A 25970-nucleotide genomic window follows, 5' to 3' on the forward strand; every position below is an offset into this window, starting at 1 on the left:
CCTTAAAGTGAGCCAGGATGTATTCCAGCACAAAGCAGATGAGACATACCAAAGATGTAAAGGAGCAGCTGGCACAGCTGATGATATCCAGATACATGGTGTAGACGAAAAGATCATGACTACCATCCACATGAAGCCAGGGAGTGAAAAAGGAAAGCTGGGATCAAGTTAAATGCAGACAAATGGATTGTGAAAGTGACAGAATGCCAGATCTTCGGAATGGTGTACACACCTAATGGAGTCAAGCCGAGTCCTGAAAGAATCTCAGCTATCTCTGGGATGGAAGTCCCAAGAGATAAGACAGTTGAGTCATTTCCTTGGCTTGATCCAATACATGAGCTCCTTCTTACAGCATATGCCGGAATGCATAGTAAACCTGTGGAAGCTCATGAAAAATGATGTAGAGTACTAGTGGTCGGAGTCACTTGACAGGAGTTTCAACAAACTCAAAAAGGTAATATTTAAGAAGACAAGTCTGTCATACTACAACAGAAAGAAAGATGTCACTCTGAAAGTCGATGCTTCCACAAAAGGACTGGGAGCAGCCCTGGTACAAGAGGGAAAGCCAATAGCATTTGCATCCAAAGCTCTAACATCAGTTGAGACCAGATATGCGAACATAGAAAGAAAGTTTTGGCAAGTCATGTATGGATGTGAGAAGTTCCATGCATATCTTTGTGGGAGAAAATTCATAGTGGAGAGTGATCATCGTCCACTGAGCAGATCTACAAGAAAAATCTATGCAAAGCACCAGCAAAACTGCAGCGGTTACTCTTGAGGCTTCAGAGTTATGATTTCATTCTGAAACACAAGCCAGGAAGAGAAATGGTGCTGACAGATACCCTATCTCAGTTGTCACCACAGGAGAAATATGAGATAGAAGATCTAGGTATAAAGATTCATCACCTGGTGAATGTAACACCACCAAATCTTAGCAAAATTAGAGATAATACCAGCAAAGACCAGGAGTTACAGATGCTTTCTCAGCAAGTGATACAGGGATGGCCTGACAAGATAAAGCATACACAGCCAGCAATACAGAGATGACATCTCGCTAGAAGATGGTGTTCTGCTAGCCGGATCCAGAATAATCATACCCAAATTAATGCAGGAAGAACTCCTCCAGAAGATACATGAAGGCCACAGGGGAATGCAGAAGTATAACCTCAGAGCTATATCAGCTGTGTACTGGTTAGGCATATACAAAGACATCGAAAATATGGTGTCTACATGCAATGTATGCCAGAAGTACAGAAACACAACAGAAAGAGGAGATGATAGCTACTGAAGTACCACTCAGACCATCGCATACAGTAGGAGCCGATTTATTCACACACAATCAAGAATGGTACCTCATAGTCACATACTACTACTCAAAGTTCCCTTTTGTCCAGAAGGTGAAAGGCTTGAGAGCCACAACAATCCCCTCAGCAGTACGAGTTCTGTTCGCTGAGCAAGGGTTTCCTGAAAGATTAATATGTGACAATGGCAACCAATTCACATCCATAGAATTTAAGGAATTCACTGAACAGTATGGGTTCAACACCATCACCTCATCACCACACTACCCACAGGGACAACAGGTTTATAGAAAGACACGTCCAAACGGTCAAAAGAAACCTTGCAAAATGCTGAGAGACAAAGGAAGACCCAAACCTTGCCTTATTGTCACTTCGATCCACACCTCGCAAGGCTAACATGAAATCACCTGCAGAGCTGTTGAATGGAAGAAAGCATGACAACTCTGCCAAGCAAGACACATCCTCCAAGTGACCAGAAGGAAGTAAGAAAACAGCTCAATGAAGCACAGGTAGAAGGAGGTCAACACTTCAACAAGCACGCTAAATCCCTACCTAAGCTGTTGAAAGGAAAAACTGCACATGTACAGGGTGCAATCATGAAAACCTGGAGCCCAGAAAAAGTTGTTGGTGAAGCTGAGACTCCAAGGTCATACATCATTGAGACCAAAACCAGTAAGTAAATGAGAAGGAACAGAGTCCATATTCGACCTACACCTGAGCTGGAAAAACAGAAAAGATCATCAACAGCAGTGGAAATATCATACCCAGGGATACAACAACGACGTCACCAGAAAGTGACACAACAATAGCACCAGCAGGCACGACCCCTACAACACCAGGAGCAACACGCACAACATTGCAGCCTGCCAACTCACCACTGAGAATGATGCATGCTAAATCTACAAGGTGGAGGCACAACATCTAACCACCTAAGCAATACAGTGAATAATATTTTTAGAAAAGAAAATAAGCAATAAAAAATACTTTAAAAGGGATTCAGTTTCTTTCTAAAAGTCGATTGTTAATCTTTAGTTTCGAAAAAAAAGTTGACAATTGGAACAGTTATATGGATATAGAGGCATTATGTTTGAAACAGTGATGTTATATATTGTTATATCATTCTTAAAGAGCTAGGAACTAATTGTTATGTTTAAATGTGTTCCAGTGTGCCAGATTCACTGCCAGGCAGCATGGAGACTGAATGGAATAAACAAAGAGCTCCAGCCTTGCCAAGTCTACAGCGTGATTATTTCTACTTATGGGAACCAGAAGACATAACAGGCTGGATCTAAGTATTTGATTGATATGTAAAGGCAGCTTGTTAAATCAGATGATTGCTCATCATCACCTAAAGGCCCTCAAATAATCTAAACACCATTTCAGAGGAAGCAGAGCTCTTGGGCAGAATTCTCAACTCTTAGTCGTTGCTGAAACAGCAGATCAGGAACCGGTTTGCAGCTGCAGCGGGCTTTGTTTGCTGTGGCTCTTCAACTCAGCCATAACAATAGCATCCCACTTCCGGGTTCCCTGACCAATCAGAGAAGGCTGGCGGGATCACACACCAGATTTGTCAAAGAAAGAATTTCTAATTAAAGGGATACCAGTAAGGGTCACAAACTGCACATGGATTTTTGAAGCCTCAGCAACCACAAGAGTGGAGAGGAGACCTGAGAAGGCTGCTGCCCCAGGTCTGACACTATTACCTGGAGGTCCTACGGCAAGATCTGAGGGACTGCAGTGAGGTGATCTTTCCCTAGGACAGGAAGAAGAGGCCAACCTCTCCAACCAATCAAGTATACATGCAAGTTGCCAAAGAAGTTAGCAGCATGAATGTGGCTGCTCCAAACTGCAGGTAGTGCACCAAGAGAATCAAGGACCTCAGGAGGGCAGGAAAGGTGAGTGGCATAAAACTTTCAGGTGCCACACCCACTCTCTCATTTGCCTAGCATTCTTCTGCACAGTGCCACACAAGCCTCGAACCTGCTCTTGGCCAGGCAATGACCATCTCCAACAAGAGAGATTCTAACTATCTCCCCTTCACATTCAATGGCATTACCATCACTGAATTCCCCCCACCATCCACATCCTGGTGATGGGGTTACCATTGACCAGAAACTTAACTGGAGCAGCCATATAAATACTGTGCCTACAAGAGCAGGTTAGAGGCTGGGAATTCTGCAGCGAGTAACTCACCTCCTGACTCCCCAAAGCCTGTCAACATCTACAAGGCACAAATGAGGAGTGTGATGTAATATCCTCCACTTGCGTGGATGAGTGCAGCTCAAACAACACTCAAGAGGCTCGACACCATCCAGGGCAAAGCAGCCCGCTTGATCGGCACCCCATCCACCGCCTTAAACTTTCACTCCCTCCACCCACTGGCACACAGTGGCAGCACTGTGTACCATCTACAAGATGCACTGCAACAACTCACCAAGTTTGCTTCAACAGCACCTTCCAAACCCTTGACCTCTACCCCCCAGAAGGACAAGGGCAGCAGACATATGGGAACACTACCACCTGCAAGTTCCCCTCCAAGCCACACACCATCCTGACTTGGAACGATATTGTCGTTCCTTCACTGTCGCTGGGTCAAAATAACTGGAACTCCCTTCCTGACAGCACTGTGGGTGTACCTACACCAGGTGGACTGCAGCAGTTCAAGAAGGCAGCTCACCACCACATTCTCAAGGGCAAATAGGGATGGGCAACAAATGCTGGCCTAGCCAGTATTCTATAGGCCTCTCATCATGATAGAATTTTAAAAAACACTCCTCAGAACAACACACCATGCAGTTCCACCCATTCCTCTCTCTCCAGGCGCCTCACATCTGCAACTGAACAGGCATCATTCAGGCTCACCCTTATCCTTTTGGCCTCTCACACCCATGCATCACAGTCACCCTCCATAAATGTTGTTCTTCCCTCCTATCCAGACAATCCATTTCTAACTTTCATAATTCTCTGCTTACTGTCCTTGCAGAAGAGAGTGCATAACATCAGGGATAGGCAGAAATGGGATGGAGGGTGGGTGCATGGGATGCAGGGAGGGGTTTCCCTCCAGTGACAGGCACCTTGAGAACCATTGACAATACATGCTCAACTGACTCACTGAGAAGGAGAACTTGTTCCAGGAGGTTGCAGATGTCAGTAATGACCTGCCGTCAAAACCTGAGCCTCCGGAGGCACTGGTGCTGACACATGTCAAAAGAGCTGATCCTCTGCCTGTAGACCCTGTGTTGGTGGTTTCAATTCCTTCGAGCGGATCTCTGTCAATCCCCTCTGTCCTGTGGAGTGGCATGTGGCTGAGGAGAAAGCATCTGGTGCTGCTGCTGATGGCATTGCTCCTGCTGCCATCTTAGTCCTCATCAGACGTGCAAGGTAGAGCTGCATAAGCTGCTCCCATGCCAGGGTGAGGGTGACAGCAGGGAAGTGCAGCTGAAGGTGAGAAAAGTGCAAGACAGGTGAAGTGACTTTAAAGAAGTTGGCAATCACCAGTCGAGCAGTGAAAGTACTCTCTGAGAAGCAGTGCTGTGAGCAGCAGCCTCTCACCTGGCCATGGTTGCAGCCCCTCAGTTCCCAGCCTGTCAGTTTCACTGAAGAAGCACTCCCTGCTGTGCACTCACCTGGTTGACCCTAGCAATTTGCTAGGAAATAGGTTTGCTGACTGTTAAAGCCAAAATGCAGGGTTAAGGAGGCACTTAGTTGTCTGTTTTTATAATCTAATTACCTTCCCAACAGCTCCAAGCGGGCTCCCCCCTCGCCTTCAAACCTGCCTAGGTGAAAGACAGAAAAGGGCATGATGATAGCGGAATCCTGACCTAACATCACATTTAGGGGATTTAACTCCCCACATGCACCTAAATTATTCTGCCCTCGCTTGCAAAAATTCCTCCCTATATCTTTTAAGAATGGATTCACATATTTGCAATTGAAATATGCAAAATAAATCCATCTTCAAAGGATTTTGAGTGGTTGCTGGCTTCTGAAATGTGTTTATTCTATTTAGGGCCATGACAAATTCCTCTGTTCTTTCATACATCATGCACAGATTATGAAAAATATAGTAAACCTATTGCTGTTCATTGAGAGACCTAATGCAGTCTGCTCAACACGGTTCAAAAGAATAGAATAGAAATATCAAGGGGAGTAGCTATTTGGGAATGGCAGTGATCAGAACAAGATCTATGATTGTTTATAACTTCAGCAGCCACAGCAGTGGAAGCGTCCACAAAACAAGTAGGAAAAAGGAGAGGTGGGGTGGCACAACTGATTAGGGAAAACATTGTAGTGTTGGAAATGGAGGATTTCCTTGAAGGGGCAAGGACAGAATCCATTTGGTTACAGTTGAGGAGCAAAAAGGGTATGATCACATTACTAGGGGTATTCTATAGGCCTTCAAATAGTGAGAGAGACAGAGGAGCAAACCTGCAGGGAAATCACAGAGATGTACAAGAACTACAGAGTGGTGATACTCGGGGACTTTAATTACTTAAATATCAATTGGGATAATTTTATAGTAAAGGGTAAGAAAGGGGAGGAATTTCTGAAATATGTTCAGGAGAACTTATTTGATAGGTAGGTTCTCAACCCAACTAGAAAGGAGGCATTGCTGGATCTGGTGCTGGGAAATGAGGTGGGCTAAGGGGACCAAGTGTCTGTGGGGGAACACTTGGGTAAGAGTGATCATCGTATCATGAGGTTTAGACTAGTAATGCAGAAAAGTAAGGAACAAAATAAGAAAGAATGTCTAGATTGGAAGAGGGCAAATTTCAAAGCAATGAGGGGATCTAGCTAGGGTAGAATGGAGCCAAAGACTGGTAGGAAAAGGTGTTTCAGAACAATGAGTTATGTTTAGATGCTTCAGGTACAGGCTAGGTACATTCCAACAAGGGCAAAAGGTATGGGAACCAAAAACAGGGCTTCTTGGATGACGAGGGAGATAAAGATGAAACAAAAAAGTGTGTATGCTGCATGTAAGGTGAATTCTTCAAGTGAGAGCAAGACCATATACAATAAGTTGAGAGGGGAGGTGAACAGGAAAATAAGACTGGTGAAGAGAAAATATGAGAATAGAATGGCAGTCAACATCAAAGAGAACCCAAAAACCTTCTACCAGCATGTAAATAGTAAGCGAGTAGCAAGAGGAGGTGTGGGGCATATTAGGGACAAAGAGGGTAACATATGCTTAGAGGTACAGGGCAAGGCTAATATACTTAATGAGTACTTAGTATCAGTGTTCATTAAGGAAATGGAATCTGACAAAATATCAGTAGAAGTGGAGAGAGTACAGGCAATGGTTAGGGTAAAAAGTGAGAGGGGAGAGGTACTAAAAATATTGGCTAAGCTTAGGCCTTGCAACTCATGTTGCTAAATGATGTGGGGATCAAGATAGTGGAAGGACTTTCCACAATCTTCCAATCTTCCTAGACAGGGGGGAGGTGCCAGAGGATTGGAGAATGGCAAATGTGACATCTTTATTCAAGAAAGGGTGTAAGGACAGTCCGACCAATGACAGGCCAGTTAGCTTGACATCAGTGGTGAGTAAAGCTTCAGAAACAATAATCAGAGAAAAAAATCAACAGACATTTGGAGAGGTTCGAGATAATTAAGGAGAGACAGCACAGAGTTGTAAAAGGCAGATCATGCTTGACTAATCTAATTAATTTTTTGATGAAGTAACAGAGCAGATTGATGATGGGAATGCACTGCATGTTGTTTATATGGATTTTAAGAAAGTGTTTGATATGGTGCAACATAGAAGGTTGGTTAACAAACTCATGGATTAGGAGGGTCAGTGTCCAATTGGATAAAAAATTGGCTTAAGGACAGAAAACAGCGAGTTGTAGTAAATAGTTGTTTTTCAGACTGGAGGTTGGTAGATGTAGTATAATGTGGTATACTGGACATTGGGTTGTTACTCGGTAAAATATGCTAATCGTGCTGTATACTTCATTACAAGAAGTGATGTAACACCAAGGGAAAAGGAGATAGTGGAATCCTGTCGGATGGTTCCCCGAGCAGACAGCCAAAGTCATTTGGCAGAATGCCTCATCACCAGAACTTTCAAACAAGCACCAAGATGTAGCTTGGCTGCTGGTGAGAAGAGCCCTCCCCATCAGATCCTTCCTGCACGCCCAAAGTCTTACCCCCTCCGCACAATGCCCTCGAGGTGGCTGTGGTGGGGAAGAGACGGTTGCCCACCTCCTTCTGGAATGTGTCTTTGCAAAGCAGGTGTGGAAAGAGATGCAGTGGTTTTTGTCGAGGTTCATCCCAAGCAGCTCTGTAACACAGGAGTCTGTGCTCTACGGGCTGTTCCCAGGGACGCACACCGAGATAAACATCAACTGCTGCTGGAGGACTATCAATTCGGTGAAAGACGCCCTTTGGTCGGCCTGAAACTTGCTGGTCTTCCAGCGCGAAGAGTTGTCCACGACCGAATGTTGCAGACTGGCACATTCCAAGGTCCAGGACTACGTGCTGAGGGACGCACTAAAGCTTGGGGCAGCCGCAGCAAAGGCTCAATGGGGAAAGACCACAGTGTAAGGTCCCCCCACCAAGCTGAACGGAGGGGCTGGATCAATGGAAAACCCCTCAAACTGTATCAGGAAAATTTTCACTTGCTGTAAAATGTATATGGCATGAAAAATGAAATGGAAGGGTTGTGAGGCAACTCACTCCTATATTGAAGGAAACGGACCTCCTTTGCACTGTTTGTATTTTTTTGACTTGGTGCTGTTTCGAACTGTTTTGTCATTTTTTTTTTTTACAGATTTTTATGAATAAAGTATATTTTGGAAATAAAAAAAAACACATGTATGGAACCTTCATATACAGGCTTGGAAGATGCTAACCATAGCAGTACAGATATTCTGTACTAGTCTAACAGTAAGCAAAATATTATATGGTGGCAGCGCTGGTGGCAACGGTAAACAAGAATGATGGAAAAGTCCCTACCTTTACCGGATAGCTTAAAAAAAGTCGTGGGCCTAAATGAAACCAAGGCATGGCCGAAGCAGTATCAAAGATTTGCCACGTTATTGTACCGTATCGGGTCTAGCTACAAAGCCAAGCAGTGAGCAGGTCAGTACACTGTTGTATGCGATGGGTGACTGTGCTGCATGGTGTTCCCCACTCGCCTGCAAACTTGCCCATGTTATACCCGGAAGTGGGTGGATCACGTCTGGTATCTGACCTGACACTATTTTTGGGGGATTTAACCCCCTGCCAGTACCTGAACCTGTCTTTCCTTGGCAATTCAATTTCAGCCAATGTTCCAAAGTCAGTGCTCTGAATTTCTACAGTTCTATGGCATGAAGAAGTAAAGTACCAATTTCAAGTTTAACATTTAACTTGTTATGGTGTAATAGGAAGGTGTGTGTGTAATACATGGAGCAGACCTCTAGCTAGATTTGTAATGTTAATTCTTTAACCAAGGAATTCATCACACTTGTACAGGTGAAAATGGGGATGATGTTGCTCATGGAAGGCTTTACCAATGGTTGCAATGTAGAGATACCAGCATGATGCAAAAAAAATGTTCAGCAATAACTGAAATGATTAAGTGCTAATCCCCATGTGTCTTGATTAGGGCTTCAAGTCAAAATCAAGTTGCCTTGATTTAAGCAGATAGTGGCCTATCAATTGGATCATGCAGCACCGGTTTTCAGGTGTGAAACAGGTGCTGAAAGGTGCAATATGGCATGAATGGCCATTCCATGCCTGGAGAACACTGAGCATGGTGCAGTCAGTTTTGTTCAGCTTAAAGCAACCTAACCAGTGATCCTTAAAAGAACTACTGGGGGCTGATGCAAAAGGGTTAAGTATAAAAAGTGTTTACTTGCCTGAATGTGGAGCTAGGAGGCTCCACATTGAAACCATGGGTTGCTGGCGCGACACTTGCACCCTCACAAACTTATCATGGCGATGGTGCCAGAGGTTCCATCAAACAACTTTTGTTCTCCAGGACCAACATACTGACTCCTGCGGAGAGATTGTTCCCTCCTCCCCAGCTCATTGGTCAATGTCCTGATGACACAAGAGGATTAACTTCTTCTGGTCCTCTTGTGCATCAGTTTGAGCACAGTAGGGTAGAATCTCCTTCCATCTGGATGCTTCACCGTTGCCAGTAGCATAATCTGGAGTGCCACAATTAGCTGGTCTGATGATGGCGAATGGATTGAACCAGTTAACTGATTCTAAGACTACGAAGACACACCTCAATTTTCTAATCTTGAAATAAGGAATAGAACAATTCAATGGGTTAATCTGCCAGCTGAAGCCTTACTAAATGAGAGTAAAAGATCTACAATTAGGTTTATTATGTTGGAGCCCTCTCTGTGAGATGTTCCAAAACTTAGCACTGGCATCAAAGCCTTGCAATTTCAGCCTGACAATGCGCACTCAGCCAACCTAAGAAACAGTAAGGTTTGTGGACAAGACAGGCTGCATGCACATCGACAGATTGCAGACCTACACATTCATCATGGAATCCCTGTAGAGCAGCAGACAAACAAGAGCCTCCTTAGCCTTCAACGTCTACTTTATTTTTTAGTGATTACCATCACTCATTATTCGGTTCTGTGCTTTTTCCTACAGGTCCATAAAGCACTTTGGAGAACTCAACACCTTGATCAAGCTGTACATCTCTGCCACACTTCTTCCTTCCTGCCTTGCCAAATTGAATAAATGTGCTGCTCTCCTAAACATGGTGTAAATAACCCAAAACGTACATGTCCAGTTGGAACCCTGGGTAATATCACAGATCCTCTGTTGCTGCTTAAAAGGACCGAGTGGCATTAAAGATAAGTCCAATGATAACTTGTACAGTGTCATGCAGGTCCCCACCTGCCAAGAATGAGGTACATTAATTCGCCACATGGACAGTAAACTTCAAATTGTTGCTGGGAAGAAAAGAGGGCCGATTACAATGGAATTGCTCAGGCCCCTAGCGGGAAAGACATTTTTGCATATTAGCAGACAGTGTTGGAACAAAGGATCCAATCCCTGCTCCCAATACACAGAACAGACATGTTCAGACCAGCCAGTCACATGACTAACTGGCTGTTGCAGAGTTTTGAACTGAGAGTTTTAAATTGGAGAAACAGTGTTTGAAGACAGAAAGTTCTTGGCTCCTGGACTGAAGCAGACCTCCTCTCCTCCTGTCTGCTCCCACCTCTTTCTCGCCAGCTTTGGAATCCATTAAAGACACATGAACCCCAAGAGAGAAAAGTCTCCTACAGTGAACAAGGTTTAAGAAGAATACTGGGCCCCAACGAAAAGCAAGAATTACCTACAAGCAAGAACTACCTACAAAGGACTCTACAGTGAGTTCGAAGCACAGTAACAATTAACTCTTCAGATATTGCCTCAATCCTTTCCACTTTATTTTTCTTCTGCTCTTTTCTGTCGCTATCTGCATGCTAGCGTGGGTGTATTGTGTATCCAAAGGCATTAACCAAATTAGAGTTTAAGTTTTAATAAATTTCACTTTTCTTCTTTAAACCTAAGAACGCCTGCTTGTGCTAATTTCTTTGCCTTATAATTGGAAAGTGGTGAACAAGACTTCACCAAGGGGGAGCTAAAACACAGTGTATTTAAAAATAAAATCCTGTTACAGTAAGACCAGGTGAAGGCTTAAAGGGAAACTTAGACCTCTTTCTCACCTGGTCGAAGCAACAGATAAAGCTGTCCAGGCCCACAGCTCTCTTAAAGCTTCGATGAAGAACAACCCCTCTCATTTAGAGTTCCTCTTCAGAACATTTGGATAGCCATTAAACTCTTTTGGTGGGGTTGCGGGGTGTACTATCTTGTGAGCTGCATCCTCCTCAAATGTCTTTTCAGTCTCTATTCTTCCATTCTGTGCTGCTCTTCCTCCTTTTCTTCCATTAACATAGTGAACAATGGAGTGCCCACTGCCAAAAACTGAAGCTTAGAACCTTTGACTTTGCATAAAAGTAAAAATGTCTTGTTGGTCTCACAAGATGTCCAGGATAAGATCAGCTATGTCCAGTTTCAAAGCAAAGAAATCTACGCTAATTGCTCGTATAAGTCCAGCAATCAATTTTTAAAGCTTCTCCAGGCTTAAGGCTCCAAAGTGAAGCACTTCTGTTACTATAAGCCAGTATGTCTCTTTAAACTCATAGTGACAGGTGCTGATTTAGAGCACTGCCGCTGCTATGCAGTTTTGGGTAATTTCCATATATTAGCATGAGCACTCAGCAGCATCAGTGTGTGCTCTTTCAGAAGGCCTCAGATCTGGCAGGAAAAAACATTGCGGCCATTACCAACTGAAACCTGCCATAAGAGAGTCCTAATCCAGAATCCAACATCGGAAAACGCTGTTATGCTTGACCTACAGCCAAACTTTCCCCAAACATGAGTTAAGCAGAGGGACCACATGTGTATGTCCAAATCAGGTAGCCTGATCTAATGGAAATAGTTGGGATAGATTTTTGTCTGTACTGCCTGGGCATGAACCAGCATCTGGGAAGAGTTCAAAGGAGAAAATTGGGTAGAAAGGATTGGTCGCCATAACACAACCTGAATTTTTTAGTTTTCTGCCAGGATGCCGTTTAATGCCCAGGGGGTAGAGGCATAAATCAAACTCATGGCCCCATATTAAAGATACAGTCATCTGATCCCTACCCAAGCACTTCCAGTGAAATGAGTTAACCAACACCAACACCAAAAGGAATGCTCCACAAGTCCAAATAGATATTTTCTTTTCTGTACTGACTCCAAGCTCAACCTTGAATTTTGAATTTATTTGGTGAGAGGAACCAGAAAATAGTACAAAGGAGTGGAATGAGATCAGAGAGATATAAACAGCAATAAAATTAGAAATATCCCCAAAATCACAAGGACCAGATTGAAAAAAAAAGCAAAAGTAACAAAGGAGATGTCTAATTTTCGTACGTCAATGTCTGTAGTATAACTAATAGGTTGGTGAGCTGCAGGCACAAATTGTGACATGGGACTATGAGATAGTTGCATTAACAAGGCCTTGATAGTCCTAGTTACCAAGTATTCAGGAATGCTAAAGAAGGAAAAGGAGGGGGTGTGGCAGGATTAAGGATGATTTTACAGTTTTAAAGAGACTGCTAGGACTGAATCTGAAGGTGGGATTTTATGTTCTCCCCTGTGGCGAGTTAGGAGCCAGGGAGAGCATTTAATCAGGCGGGATTGGGGGGGATCCCCACCACCTTCCCATTTCCACCCCAATTAAGTCCGTGGTGGAAAGACCTGTGGACAGCCTTCCCACCCGAGGCAAATTGAGGCCCTTAAGTGGACAATTAATGCCCAATTAAGGGCCTCATCCTGTCTCCGCAGTTATTAACCCAGAGTCGGGCGGGCCTGTTGCCACACAAGAGCACGCCAAGCAAACCTACCTGTGAGGGTTGCTTGCCGGCTCTGTTGCTGGGAGGGAGGGGATCCCTTGCTTCCTTAGAGGGTGAGAGCCATCCCCTGGTGTCGTTGCCAACTCCCTCGACAATCCCCTTGCCCATGACCCATCTCTGGCCTGGGTCTGGTGACGATCCTTGGCCACTGGTGTGTGCATTACCAGCAGCAGCCACCACCTCCTCTGATTGGCTGGCATCTCTCAGCAGGCGGGACTTCCATCGCTGGGGTGTCTAATCCCGGGAAAGGCCCACCACTGTCCACTTCAGTGCCTAATTGTCACACAATGCGGTGGGCCTTCCGCAGAGGCGGCAAGGTGGGGCTCTCACCGGCTCTTCAGCCGATGGCTGAGACCCCCATCAGCTACTTAAAATCCCCCCATTGTTGGGAGCTTTTTTTATAGAACTCAAAATAGTAAGGAGATAGATGAGCAAATTTGTTGGAAAATTTCAAAGGCGTGTAATAAAAATAAAGTAGTAATATTAGGTTAACTATATCCTCATATCGACTGGGATATATATGTTAAGGATATGGAAGGAGAAGAATTTCTGATATATGTGTAGGAGAACTTTCTTAATCAATATGTCTCCAGTTCAAAAAGGAAGTAGTTTTGTATCTGGTTTTGGGTCATGGAGTCATGCAAGTGGAGTGTATTCCAGTAGAAGACCATCTAGCTAACAGTGGCCACAACATAATTTGGCTTAACGTAATTATGGATTTTTATTTTATTTTTTTTATTTAGAGATACAGCACTGAAACAGGCCCTTCGGCCCACCGAGTCTGTGCCGACCATCAACCACCCATTTATACTAATCCTACACTAATCCCATATTCCTACCACATCCCCACCTGTCCCTATATTTCCTTACCAGCTACCTATACTAGGGGCAATTTATAATGGCCAATTTACCTACCAACCTGCAAGTCTTTTGGCTGTGGGAGGAAACCGGAGCACCCGGAGAAAACCCACGCAGACACAGGGAGAACTTGCAAACTCCACACAGGCAGTACCCAGAATTGAACCCGGGTCGCTGGAGCTGTGAGGCTGCTGTGCTAACCACTGCACCACTGTGCCGCCAGAGAACAGAAAATATCAAAGGTCAAAATGCTCAAGTGGGGAAAGAGCTAATTTTAGTGATTTAAGAAGGGACTTAGCACACATAGATTGGAAAAGGTAATTGCAAGCTCAAGCAGTAACAGAGCAATGGAGGACATTCAGGGAAGAGATAGTTCAGGTACAAACTAAGCATAGTTCTTTGAATGGAAAAGGTACAGCATTCACAGCTAATGCCTTCTGGATGAGAAAGGAATTAATTGTTAAAAGAAAACAGAAAAAGGAGGCTTATGTAAACATGTTTATACCATTTTCCCAGGTTTGCAAAGATCATCCTCTGCAGTTACAGCAGACAAGTGTGAGAATCCACATGGAATTTCACCCATTTGTCTTTAATAACCCACAGTGAATTTACAGTGGCTGTGCGCGCAGTGAGTCAAACAGTACGGTAGATGCTTGTGCGAGAAACAGTGAAGTAAATAGATCATGATAATAGTCCTGAAAACCTGCAGACCAGAGATCCCAGCCATCATGCTGAGATTTGACTCGCTGCTGATCCCAGTGGACTTCACGAAGTTGACATTAGTTCTTTGGCATGAGTAAATGCCCATGGTGCCCACTATTGTACAATCATCAGAAAACCCAGCGGATGGCCCCCAAAACACGCTGTAGCTATCTCCTGTGGCTCCCCTCCCAATATTATGAAGGGCCCTTTAAAGATTAAAAAAAAAGCAATTTTGACCTCATGAAATCTCTGGGAGTCCAGACCAAAGCACCAGCATGGGCCCTCATGTTGGGCCCCACAGCTGCCAGTGTTAGTGGGGGTATGCCTGAGTTGACCAGGTGCACCTCTGCCAATCGTATGCCTCTGAAAGCTGGGATGCAGGAACTCTCGACTCAGGGAGTTCCTCTTCCCCTGGCACTTGTTACAACAAGGGCTATGATTGAGGCGGACAATGGCTCAGCCACCAACAGGCCACACAGCAATTTCCGTGGCAAGACTGGGTTCCCGTATAACTGAGTCCTTGCCTGGATTCCGACTGTTCCGCGGGTCTCAGTTATGGGACCAAAGAGTTTTCCGGATTGCTTCTTAGAGCACAGTGGGGTAAATTTTCAAATTATTGTCTGGGTGTGAAACAAGCATTGCGAATCAGCCACTCATTATCAAAACTGGTTTCTGCAATGGGCAGCTGAACCACAATGCCAGCTTCACGTCTGGGTGCAAGTTGAAAAGTTAGCCCACTGATTGTTGAGCTCAATTTGATTGTTACTTAGAAATTTCTCTGTAAATTCTAAATGATTGGCTACTTTTCTTTTAAAATATTTTTCTGTGTATGATAAAGAAATTTACAGAAGTGTGAAATGCTCCAATAGGCAGAATCACAGAATTTAAAGTAACGCAGAGAATAGATGGGTAGCAATGAAAGACCAAAACAGAATTTGAGTTGAATATTTTTGATTCTGCAAACAGGTCAAATGGTCATAAAAACACAATAATTATAGGTGAGGAAGGTCACTCAGCTCATCCATCCAGAGATTCTAACATCACCCCATTGCAGACTCCAATTATTTCTTAACTGATTGCAGATTCTTTTCCCTCCACTGCTCTATCTGGAAATGTATTCCAGTATATTGGCCATTCGGTGTGAAGGAAACATTCCTGCTATTTGCTAGAAAAGTACTCTCTAGTTTGAACCCCCTAGTGGTTGAAATTAAAATGCTATGAATTTCTACATTCTTTGTATGTTATACAGAGGTAGCAAAAATGCTGGCCTCTGCCAAAATCAGAAAAATTACAAATCACTTGTCCTACTCATGAGAATATAACTTCAGAAACAGTAGTTTAACTGCAACAGTTGATTACTACCTTGCATTGGCTGCTAGACGTAACTTACTTCCACATTACGTGGTAGGATGTTTAAAAATCTGGCAAAAACAGATAGTATCGGTACAAGTGCCACAAAGCTGTTGGATTGTAGTAAAGACCCAGCTGGTTCATTAATGTCCTTTAGGAAAGTAGAACACTGGTCTACATGGAATTCCAGTCCTACACTAAAGTGGTTAACTCCTAACTGCCCTCTGAAGTGGCCCAGAAAGCCACTCAGTTGTATCAAACTGCTCCCTAGTAGTTCAAGAAGGCAGCCTACCACTGCCTTCTCAGGGCAACTGATGATGGGCAATGAATGCCAGCTTTACCAGCGATGCTCAGATCCTTAGACTGAATAATATTAACTCAAGATTGTCATTAATAAGAATTAAAGTGGATTGCAGTTGTGTAGCAGAATTTTAGTTCTGATTATTTCTTTTGAGCTACAATTATAATGAGCACAAAAGCAAAATTTGAATGCTGAATGTTTGGCGAACAGATCCTGAGAAGGCTGAAACCTCCTCTTGCATTTACTGGACCATGACCCCACCACTGAACATCAAGTAATTGTTTCCCAGTCCATCAATGACCTTATCTCCTCCGGATATCTTTTCTTCAAGGCCTCCAACCTCATAGTTTTCCATCGTCATGCAGCCTGCTACTACCTCTTTCCCAAGGCCCACAAAAGGCAGCCCGGGTAGACCCATAATTTAATCCTGTTCTTTCCCCACAGAACTGATCTCTTCTTATCTCGACTCTAATTTCTCTCCCCTTCTCCAGTCTCTTCCTACCTACATTGTGACTCTTTATCCTCTGCCACTTGAACAGTTTCCAGTTTCCTGGTTCTAACTGTCTTCTTTTCACCATGAATGTCCAGTCCTTTTATACTTCCATCCCCAACCAGGATTTTCTGTGGACCCACCTTCTTCTGCTTCTTCCTTGAAAGAAGGCCCAATCAGTCCCCAACCATCATCACCCTCCTCCGCCTGACTGAACTTATTCTTGTTTCTCCTTTGACTCTGCTCACTTCCTCCAAATAAAAGATGTTGCTTTGAGAAATCTGTACGGGTCCTAGCTACACCTGTCCTTTTGTGGGATATGTGGAACATTCTTTATTCCAGTCCTAGAGGTTCCCTCCCTCACCTCTTTTTCCAATACTTTGATGACTGTATCAGTGCCATTTCCTGCTCTGGTCCTGAACTGGAAGATTTCACCAACTCTGCTTCCAATTTCTACTCCTCCCTCAGTTTCACAAGGTTCATCTCTAACTCTTTGCTTCCCTTCTTCAAATTCCCTCTCTCCATTTCTGGGGATAGGGTGTCAACTAATATCTAATATAAGCCCATTGACTACACAGCTACCTTGATCACCCTTCCTCAGACCCTGCTTCCTCTAAGAACTATTCCATTTTCCCAGTTTTTCTGTTTTTCTCCATCACTTATGTTCTAACGATGCCATCTTCCATACCAGTGCTTCTGATATGACTTCAATTTACACAACTGAGGATTCTCTTCCACCTTGGTTGACCAGGCCCTTACCCATCCATTTCCAGCATTTTTTTCTTTCACCTTTCTCCTCTTGTCCTCAACCTCCACCTGACCAGCCTCCACATTCAATGGATCGTTCTTCACCATTTCCTCCATGTCCAGCACAATGCCACCACCGAACATATATTCCCTCCCCCCCTCCCCTTTCTGTATTCCAAATGGCTCATTCCCTTCTCCCACTCATCAATAACCCCCAACACTCATTCCCCATACCATAACACCTTCCCCTCATCCCCAGCTTCCAGTTGCTTGCATTTTAATTTTTCATCCCACTCCTACTCTGACCCCAACCTCCTACATTGTTCCAACGAAGCTCAATGGAAGCTCGAAGAGCAGCATCTCTTTTTTCAATTAGGCACGTTACAGCCTTTCGGATTCAACAGTGAGTTCAAAAATTTCAGATCATAACCATTGCCCCCATCTTTTCCAGACAGCAGGTGCCGATAATGATTCTGCTGTGGCCATTTGTGGCTCCTCTCGAGCCATTTTGTTCCTTTACTTATCCCAATATCATCCATTTTGCCTTACAAATTAATTTCTTTTGTTATTTAATCATTCCTGCCTACCACCCAATCACAGACCTTCCCTTTTGTAATTTCTTCCCCTCTCCATCTTTTCCGTGCCTCTGTACTTGCTCAGAACTTGTTACATCTCCAATTTTTTCCAGTTCTGAAATAATGTCAATGAAATGAAGCATTAACTCTGTTTCTCACTCTGCAGATGCTGCCTAAGCTGCTGAGTATCTCCAGCATTTTCTATTTTTTTATATAATGAGCACATTCTTCTGTTCTAAATACAATTGCAATTTACATGAAAGTTAATAACCCATATTTTTGTTTTACATGTACTTTATACATGCTGGGGAAGGGTCTCATTTTGCACTTGCCTTAGAATGATATTCCTGTTCCAACCTTGAATCTGACGCAGCTACCTGTTTGTACTTGCTCATTTTCATTTTCATTTGGCGAGTCCTCTCTTCTACATCCATTGCACCTGTGGACAAAGCGCCAAGTTAAACAGTCAAAGTGCAATTGTCAGTTATCCCTCGGACCCCTCTACTCCTTTACCGGTGCTGGCAGCGTATGACATCAAAATTATTATTGCGATGGTTTGGTTTGGGGATGGACAAATATCTCAAAACCAATGGTCTCAGAAAAAATTTCTTTCAAACTAGGAGAGATTTTGACGCTGTCAACATTGGATTGTGAATTAGATAATAGCACCAAAATTGCTTCATCGCTTAAATAAAAATAATCTCAATTGCACTGCCGATGTACTAAAGAAAGCATCTGAGAATAGAAACTCCAAAGGGACCATTGCAGTGCCAGAAGTATGGAAGTTCGGCTTATCTGATCTCACAGGCACCCTATCCCAAATTCCAATGGATAGGACATTTAATTATTAGGGACAGGTGCCTGTGCTAGGATAGCACTATTGGGACACTCACTCTGTCTTCTCAGCAGGATTCAGAGCAACACCTTGCCACTCCATGGGCTCGGGGGTGACACAGACTGGTGTGCCTGAAGTCAATAAAGTGTCAAAGGTTAATGGAAAGCTTCTCTCTCACCTGCTTACCTGCCTGCAAATGGCAATGAACCTCTATTGGATCAAATGCCAATTGAAAATGTAATTGTACATATGCCTTCTTCATGAGGGCTACAGAGATTTTGCAGGAAAACCCTGAATCCTATCAGTCCCATCACCCTCACCCACCTTCAAAGCAATGTAAAGACAGAGGAGTGGCAGGCAAAAGCTGCCCTCCGTTAGATTATTTTCTTTGAGCTAGAAAGACATGGAAACTTGATGGAAATGGATTCCACTTCAATTTCCTACACCTCCTCCTCCACTGTGTCTAATTTCTGTCCCCAAATACCATGCAATGTCTATGCTCCCATGTCAATGAAATAGCATTTTTAGGAACTTTCTAAAATCAGACTCAGAAACAGTGTCTACTTAGTGTTGTGTGAACCTGGGTAATCATTGATCCAAGCTGTCTCCAGGTAACTTTGCAAACAAAACGAATAAAGGTACATTACTGCACTCACCAACTGCCTTGGCAACAGTAATCAAAGCAATTGCTAAACTAAGCTACAGATGGCTCATTACCACTGCGTTTAATCAAAGATATGCTTAATGGTGAATTATGACTTGTATTATTTTGGGTCCAATAATTGAATTTATTTTCTATGTTCCATATTTTGCCTTGTTCTGTAAAGTGACCACATTGTATTTTGGGCTGAACATTCTAATCTGTCCTTTATTCTAATTAGTCTGTACTGAGGGGAAAATTTACTTGCACAGAAAAAGGAAGATTCTAGAGATTTATAATTAGACTTAGTTACTGTTAACTCCTTTAAAAAGTCTCCTTCAGGCTGGCCAGAATAATTTTGATTCTGAGGGCCCAGGTTAGATATGGATCCAAATTTCTGGGGTCAGAGGGTGGAAAGGGAGATTTCTGGTTGGGGCAGCCAGGAGTCTTTAAATTCCAGTGGGAGTAGGCCATGGGCAAATCTGCATGCCACTTCCCATGTCTGGGGGAAGATACCACTCTTCTCCAGGAACTCTGCCCATTACACACTCGGTAGGTCTCAATGCAATGCTGTTACATCCTTTGCTAGATTAAAGTAATCGATCTCTGAATGGATCGATTACCAGTCATTTGCAGAGATAATGCCGGTGAAATTCCTTGGAACTGCTCCCATTCCGCTGCACTGTAACCTTGCCAGAAGCGTGGTGGAAACCCTGGCGAAGTTACGGTGGTGGAGCTGAAGAAGCTGCAAGCAAAATCTGGGCATTGTGTTTGTAAGACTTTGTTTTAAGCTTTATTATCAGCACAGAAAACTCTGTGCGGACCTCAGCAGAGTGTGTTGGCTCCCCTGCCTTCCAATGATATACTAGGGTTAATGTCACTGAGGAGTACTTGCAGAATCAATGCGCCTATCCTGGCCATGTAAAGGATCTGCAATTTAAGATAGGGTCGCCACTGGAGCAGACCCAGTGGTGGAACCGGCCTCAAATAACATTCAAATTCTACTATCCAAATGTTACTAAAGTGATACAATTGGCCAGCAAATACCAACATAATTATCTAACCTGCTCCAAGGCAATATAAGAGGCATGGACCCCTGGTGAAATGTGTCTTCAGCCCTTTTTCCTTTCCTTTGCCACCCGGGGAATTAGGTAGCAAAGGCCAGGAAAATCTACCCTTAGGTGGGTATATAGCAAGTTAACTATCAACTTGGAAAGCTTACATGATTTTCAGTTACCTAGTTGCAAACATTCAAGTAAAGAAATTAAATAGTTGGCTTCTGTGTCATGAACTGAGATACATTAAAGCAGATTTTCCGGCTCTCTCTGTCCTGGCTCTGGTCATCAGAAGCAAAAGCACTGGTATTTCCTGTCTCAGACCATTCATATGGTCTGGGCATCTCCGAGAAGAGCCTCACACCAGCAGAAGGGGACATGGAATTTGAGCGCAGCTGCAAGCTCCGCATAATTACCTTCCTTTAGCCTGAAATCTACTTGGCAGGGGTTGGGGCAGACCCAAGCTAGCCCAAATTAAACTAGATGGCCAGCCAACATTCGTGCAGGAAAATGATGCCTGAAGCAACTCCTCCCACTTCATTATCATCCTATAATGGGCCTGCAGCTGTTGCAATCGCCAGTTCGGCTCCATACTCTGCACAGGAAGCCCTCGAAATCCCTGTACAATATAAGAGGAGTGGAACATAGCAAATGAGGTGTGTCTGGAGAAATGGAAAGTCCCTGGGTGCAATGACAGGAAAATCCATCCACCTGCAGCAGAATATAAGAGAATTAATGATAAATGACACATGGTACTGATTCCTAATGACGCTTAAGTTGACATTGAACTCCAGAAACACAGGCATTGTGTGGCTGCTTAACGCACTTCAAAGTACAGCAGAGAAGAATTTAATTTGAACGCATTAGGATTAATTTTCATGTCCAGTGCACCTGGAGAATATTCAGTTAGCAGACAGAAATAAGAGGAAAAGGAGAGACTTGTAAAGACTCATTTATGCTGCATCAGGATTTCCAGAGCTTCCCTCGAGCTTGGCAGGGCAGGGATTCTGCTTGTGTCACTGCAGCAGCTGCAAGCAAAGTGGAAGCACATGAATGAGGCAGGAAAGTAGAGATCTGCCACAAGATCACTGATTTGCGATTTGCCCAGAAGTACTGGGCCTTAGGTCCTGCCCCAGCAACTTGTCTATCAGAGGATCAGAGAGGGGCGGGAAGCAAAGACCAGGGGAATATGGGAGATAACTCTCTTCACCTTTCAGATATAGAAGGATGGGGATGAGCAATAGGGAGCTTTCAGCTGTTGTTTTTGGACATCTGCCATTAGAGCGCTATGCTGGTAGCAGTTGTTACTATTACTGTGGGCCTATCAAGGATTGCAACCTACGAATTTTCAGCTCTCCAATTGAAAATAATTCAAAGGGCTGTGCTGCAGAGTTCAAACACCAGATGAAACAAATTTTAAAAAACAGAAGCTTAAGGGGGAGAAATTCAAATTGGCCATGAATAATGTGTGGTCAAGAGTTAAAAAGTGGTTTGTGAAGTGGGGAAGAAGGCATCCCATTGATACCCAAGACCTGCCTGATGCTCTGTAAATAGGAAAGCATAAGGCTGGTTTCGGACACAAATCAAAATCCTATGTCGGTTGTAAACTTTAGGACAAGGGGGCACTGTGTGAGCTCTGACTAGTGTGTTAGGTTTTAAGCAGCCTAAACAGCAGTCTTTAAAAGGACTGCTGGAGGTAGCTCAAAAATCAGGTACAAAACTCTTCAAAAGAAAAACAATGCAGGCCACCACTGGCCCCGGATTGCCCTCTTGGTTTCACCTCTCCCCTACCCCAAGCACCCCCACCAAGAACATGCCAACTTGGCACTGGAGCTGATTGGAATTCGTCAGGCTCCCAACTGGCAAGCTGCATCGGGATGTTTGTCTATTGTCCACAGCTCCGTCCAATGTCGAATTTGGCTTTGGCCTGAGGCCACCATGAACCAGTGTGCAGAGAAATCACTCAATCAACTTACTGCCTATTTTGGGCATAAGTTGAATTATTCCTGCTAACGGTAAGAAGGGAAGCCAGATAGAGCTTATCTTTATAGCATGAATAGTAATAAATTTGTGGAACAAGATTTGTGCACTTGTGGAAAGTCATTGGCCTGGATGGACTTTGCCGCATTGAGAATATTGGTGACAGATACCATAAGTTAAACTGGGTATGCTCCTCAATGATCCAGTGCCGACTTTATACCAAAATCTGCTGGAGAACTCAATGGAATATGCCACAATGAGCATAGCGAACATGGCCAATCAGAAGTGGCGCCTGTTCAGCCATCAGCTAAATGTCCCTTACTGTGAACATACAGTAATTATATCAATAACACCGATGTGCTGAATGTGCATTGTGCAGAAAAATACTCATCCTTTTGTATCTAACCAAGTCTATGGAATGCATTGTATCAACCAAAGTCATTTCTCTCTCAAATCAAATAGCCGTAGTTTTTTGGACACAATTAGAACAAACAAATGCATACTATACACCTTGGGTAGATTCTGCAATCCATCCTCTGATCCAAAGTCTTTCCCAAAATTAAAAATAATTTATTAATGCCAAGACTGAAATGTTTAAGTGCTTATTCTGATTTTAACCTCAAAGAAACATGCTAAATTACTATAAGAACAGGAAATAACTGCCAGTGCAGTGAACTACCTCATATGTAGTTCTGAAAAAAGAGGGTATAAAATGCATGTCAGGTGAATTGTTCAAGTGAGAACCAGGCCAAATACATTAAGTTGAGAGGGGAGGTCAAGTGGAAAATAAGACTGGCAAAGAGAGAATATGAGAATAGAAGGGCAGTCAACATAAAGGGAAACCCCAAAATCTTCCACCAGCATGTAAATAGTAAGCGGGTAGTAAGAGGTGGAGTGAGGCCGATTAAGGACAAAGAGGGTAATTAATATATGCTTAGAGGCACAGGGCAAGGCTAGAATACTTTGTATCAGTGTTTACTAAGGAAGAGAATCTGACAAAATATTGGTAGAAGCAGAGATAGTAGAGGCAATGGATAGGGTAAAAATTGAGAGGGAGGATGTACTGGAAAGGCTGGTTAGGTTAGATGGCTTGCATTCCAGGCTACTAAAGGAAGAGGGGGTGGAGATAGTGGAAGGGCTTGCCATAATCTTTCAATCTTCCCTAGATATGGGCGATGTGCCAAGGATTGGAGAGTGACAAATGTGACATCCTTATTCAAGAGAGGGTGTAAGGACGGTCCTAGCAAGTACAAGCCAGTCAGTTTAACATCAGTGGTGGGTAAGGTTTTAGAAATAATAATCAGGGAAAAATTCAACAGGCATTTGGAGAGGTTTGAGTTAATTAATAACAGCCAGCAGATCCCGCTTGACTGGTCAAATTGAATTTTTTGATGAAGTAACAGAGAAGGTTGATGAAGGCAATGCAGTGGATGTTGTCTATATGGATTTTAAGTAAGTTTTTGATAAAGAGCCACATAAAAGGCTGGTTGACAAAATTGAGGTTCATGGAATATGAGGGTCAGTGTCCAATTGCATAAAAAATTGGTTTAAGGATAGAAAACAGCGAGTTGTGGTAAATGGGTGTTTTTCAGATTGGAGGATGGTAGACAATGGTGGAACAACTGCTTTTTTGCTATATACAAATGACTTGGATCTGGGGGTGCATGTGCATCAATCTTTGTAGGTGGCAGGATATATTGAGAAAGTAGTTAGGAAAGCATATGGGATTTTTGGCTTCATATAAAGATGCATGGAGTGCAAAAGCAGGGAAGTTATACTGAACCTTCATAAAGCTCTTGCTTAGGACCAAACTACAGTATTGCATTCAGTTCTGGTCACCAAATCTTAGGAAGGATTTGAGAGGCTGCAGAGAAAATTCACCAGAATGGTTCCAATGAAAAAGGACTTTAGTTGTAAGGTTGGGTTAGAAAAGCTGTGGTTGCTCTCCCTGGAGCAAAAGAGATTGAGGGGAGATTTGATCGATCTTTACAAGATCATGACAGGCATAGATAAGTTGGACCAGGAAAAACTGTTCCAATTAACTGATGGTACAAGGATTAGGGAAACAGACTGAAGGTTTTGGTCAGGGGAATGAGAGGAAAAACTTTTCTTTACACAGCGAGTGGTAATGACCTGGAATTCGCTGCCCATGAGTGTGGTGGAAGTGGAAACAATCAATGATTTCAAAAGGAAATTGGATGGGCACTTGAAGGAAATAAACTTGCAGGACTACGGGGATCAAGTGGGGGGAGTGGAACTGACTGGAATGCTCCGTGGAGAGCTGGCATGGACCTAGTAGGCCGAATGACCTACTTCTAAGCCCTAAATGACTCACTGGCCAAAAAATCAGGGGCGTGCCTGCCTCCGCCAGGCCTGGGAGCCACATCAGGAATTTACGTGGCCCAGACCTTTAACTGGACTTGGGCGGATCTTCCACCTCCCTGAGGCATGATATTCCACCTCCAAGAGCTGCTAGCCAATCAGTGGGCCGGTGGCTCTTAGTCCCAGCAGCACCACCAGCAGCAGTGGCCACAGCTGGGACTCCACCTAGCCAACAGCAGAATCATGGACATCAACCCTAGAAGACAGGTAAGTTTTGGGGCCTTGATGGGGACTATCGGCCAGGTCCCAGGAGGCAAGGGGGGGGGGGGGGGGGGGGGTCAGCTGGGGGGCAGGCAGTTCTTCATTTCAGTGGGGGCGGTTGGACTTCAGGGGGGTGCCCTCCATGTGGCACAGGGTGCCTGATCAGGAGGGCACCCCACCCAGCATGCAAGGAGGCCGCCATGTTTTGAGCACCCGCCCGTCGCTGCTAAAATACCAGCGGCGGCAGGAGAAGGCCCTTAAGTTGCAGTTAATTGGCCACTTAAGAGCCTCGTTTGGCCTGGGGCGGGTGGGTGGGCCATTTCTCGCCGCCGCCCCTAGTAAAATTGTAATGGGGCAGGAGCAGCACCCCCACCTCCCACTCAATTTTACGACCCCCCCCAGCCCCTCTCCGCCACTGTCGGTGGGGGGGGGGTGGTGTCGTGTGGTGAGGTGGTGTAAAATTTCAGCCTATTACTATGATTATTTCCCATCGGTCAATTTGTTTGAGACACTGGCCTTACACAGTCCTTAGCCCAAAGTGTTTCAACAGTCAATATTCAGGCAGTTGCATTTTTTGTTTTGACTACAATTGACTTAGATTTGCCTGTTCAATCAGCTGACTACAAGTCCTGAACTGATCTTGAAACAATGAATCACACCGCCACAAGGACTCCAGCCCCAGTGGCTCAGAATATGCTGGAATGGGGCATCTCATGGCCTGGCCGTAAGTTATACCTTTTCCCTTACCATTTAGTTTGGAAATGCAAGGTCAGTCTGGCATCTGGGATCTTGGTGAGCAATGGAACCAATCATCTATCTCCTTAACCAATTCAATTTAAGGATTGAGAAAGAAAGAGAGGTACCATGGAGAAGGAAATAGATCGAAATAGAGTCAAATTAGGTGCAGAAAGAGAAATAAAGATTAAATTAAGAGAAAGATAAAAAAAGAGACAGAAAGGGAAAGCAAGATTTTTTTTAACATTTTAAAAATCTCAGGGAGCAATTTATTACCTGCAGGAAAAAGACCCCACAAATTCAGTTGTTCACTTCCTGGGCCGAAGACAGTGAGTGACATTGCAGAGATATCTTGAAACTCACGCGGAGGTTAACAGTGAGCAGAATCCCAAAAGTGCACCAGAAGAGGCAGCAAGTGA

General features: G+C 43.9%; 1 protein-coding gene across 1 annotated transcript in view; it reads right to left on the bottom strand.

Moving 5' to 3' along the window:
- Positions 1-25970, bottom strand: part of rims2a (regulating synaptic membrane exocytosis 2a) — a 749410-nt gene that overhangs the window by 336975 nt on the left and 386465 nt on the right. Inside the window, exon 20 of the mRNA XM_068032308.1 lies at positions 18056-18162. Coding sequence (XP_067888409.1) covers positions 18056-18162 — 107 coding nt within the window. The remainder of the gene's footprint in view (positions 1-18055; positions 18163-25970) is intronic.

Source organism: Heterodontus francisci, chromosome 5, assembly GCF_036365525.1.
Source record: "Heterodontus francisci isolate sHetFra1 chromosome 5, sHetFra1.hap1, whole genome shotgun sequence".
Taxonomy (NCBI): Eukaryota; Metazoa; Chordata; class Chondrichthyes; order Heterodontiformes; family Heterodontidae; genus Heterodontus; species Heterodontus francisci.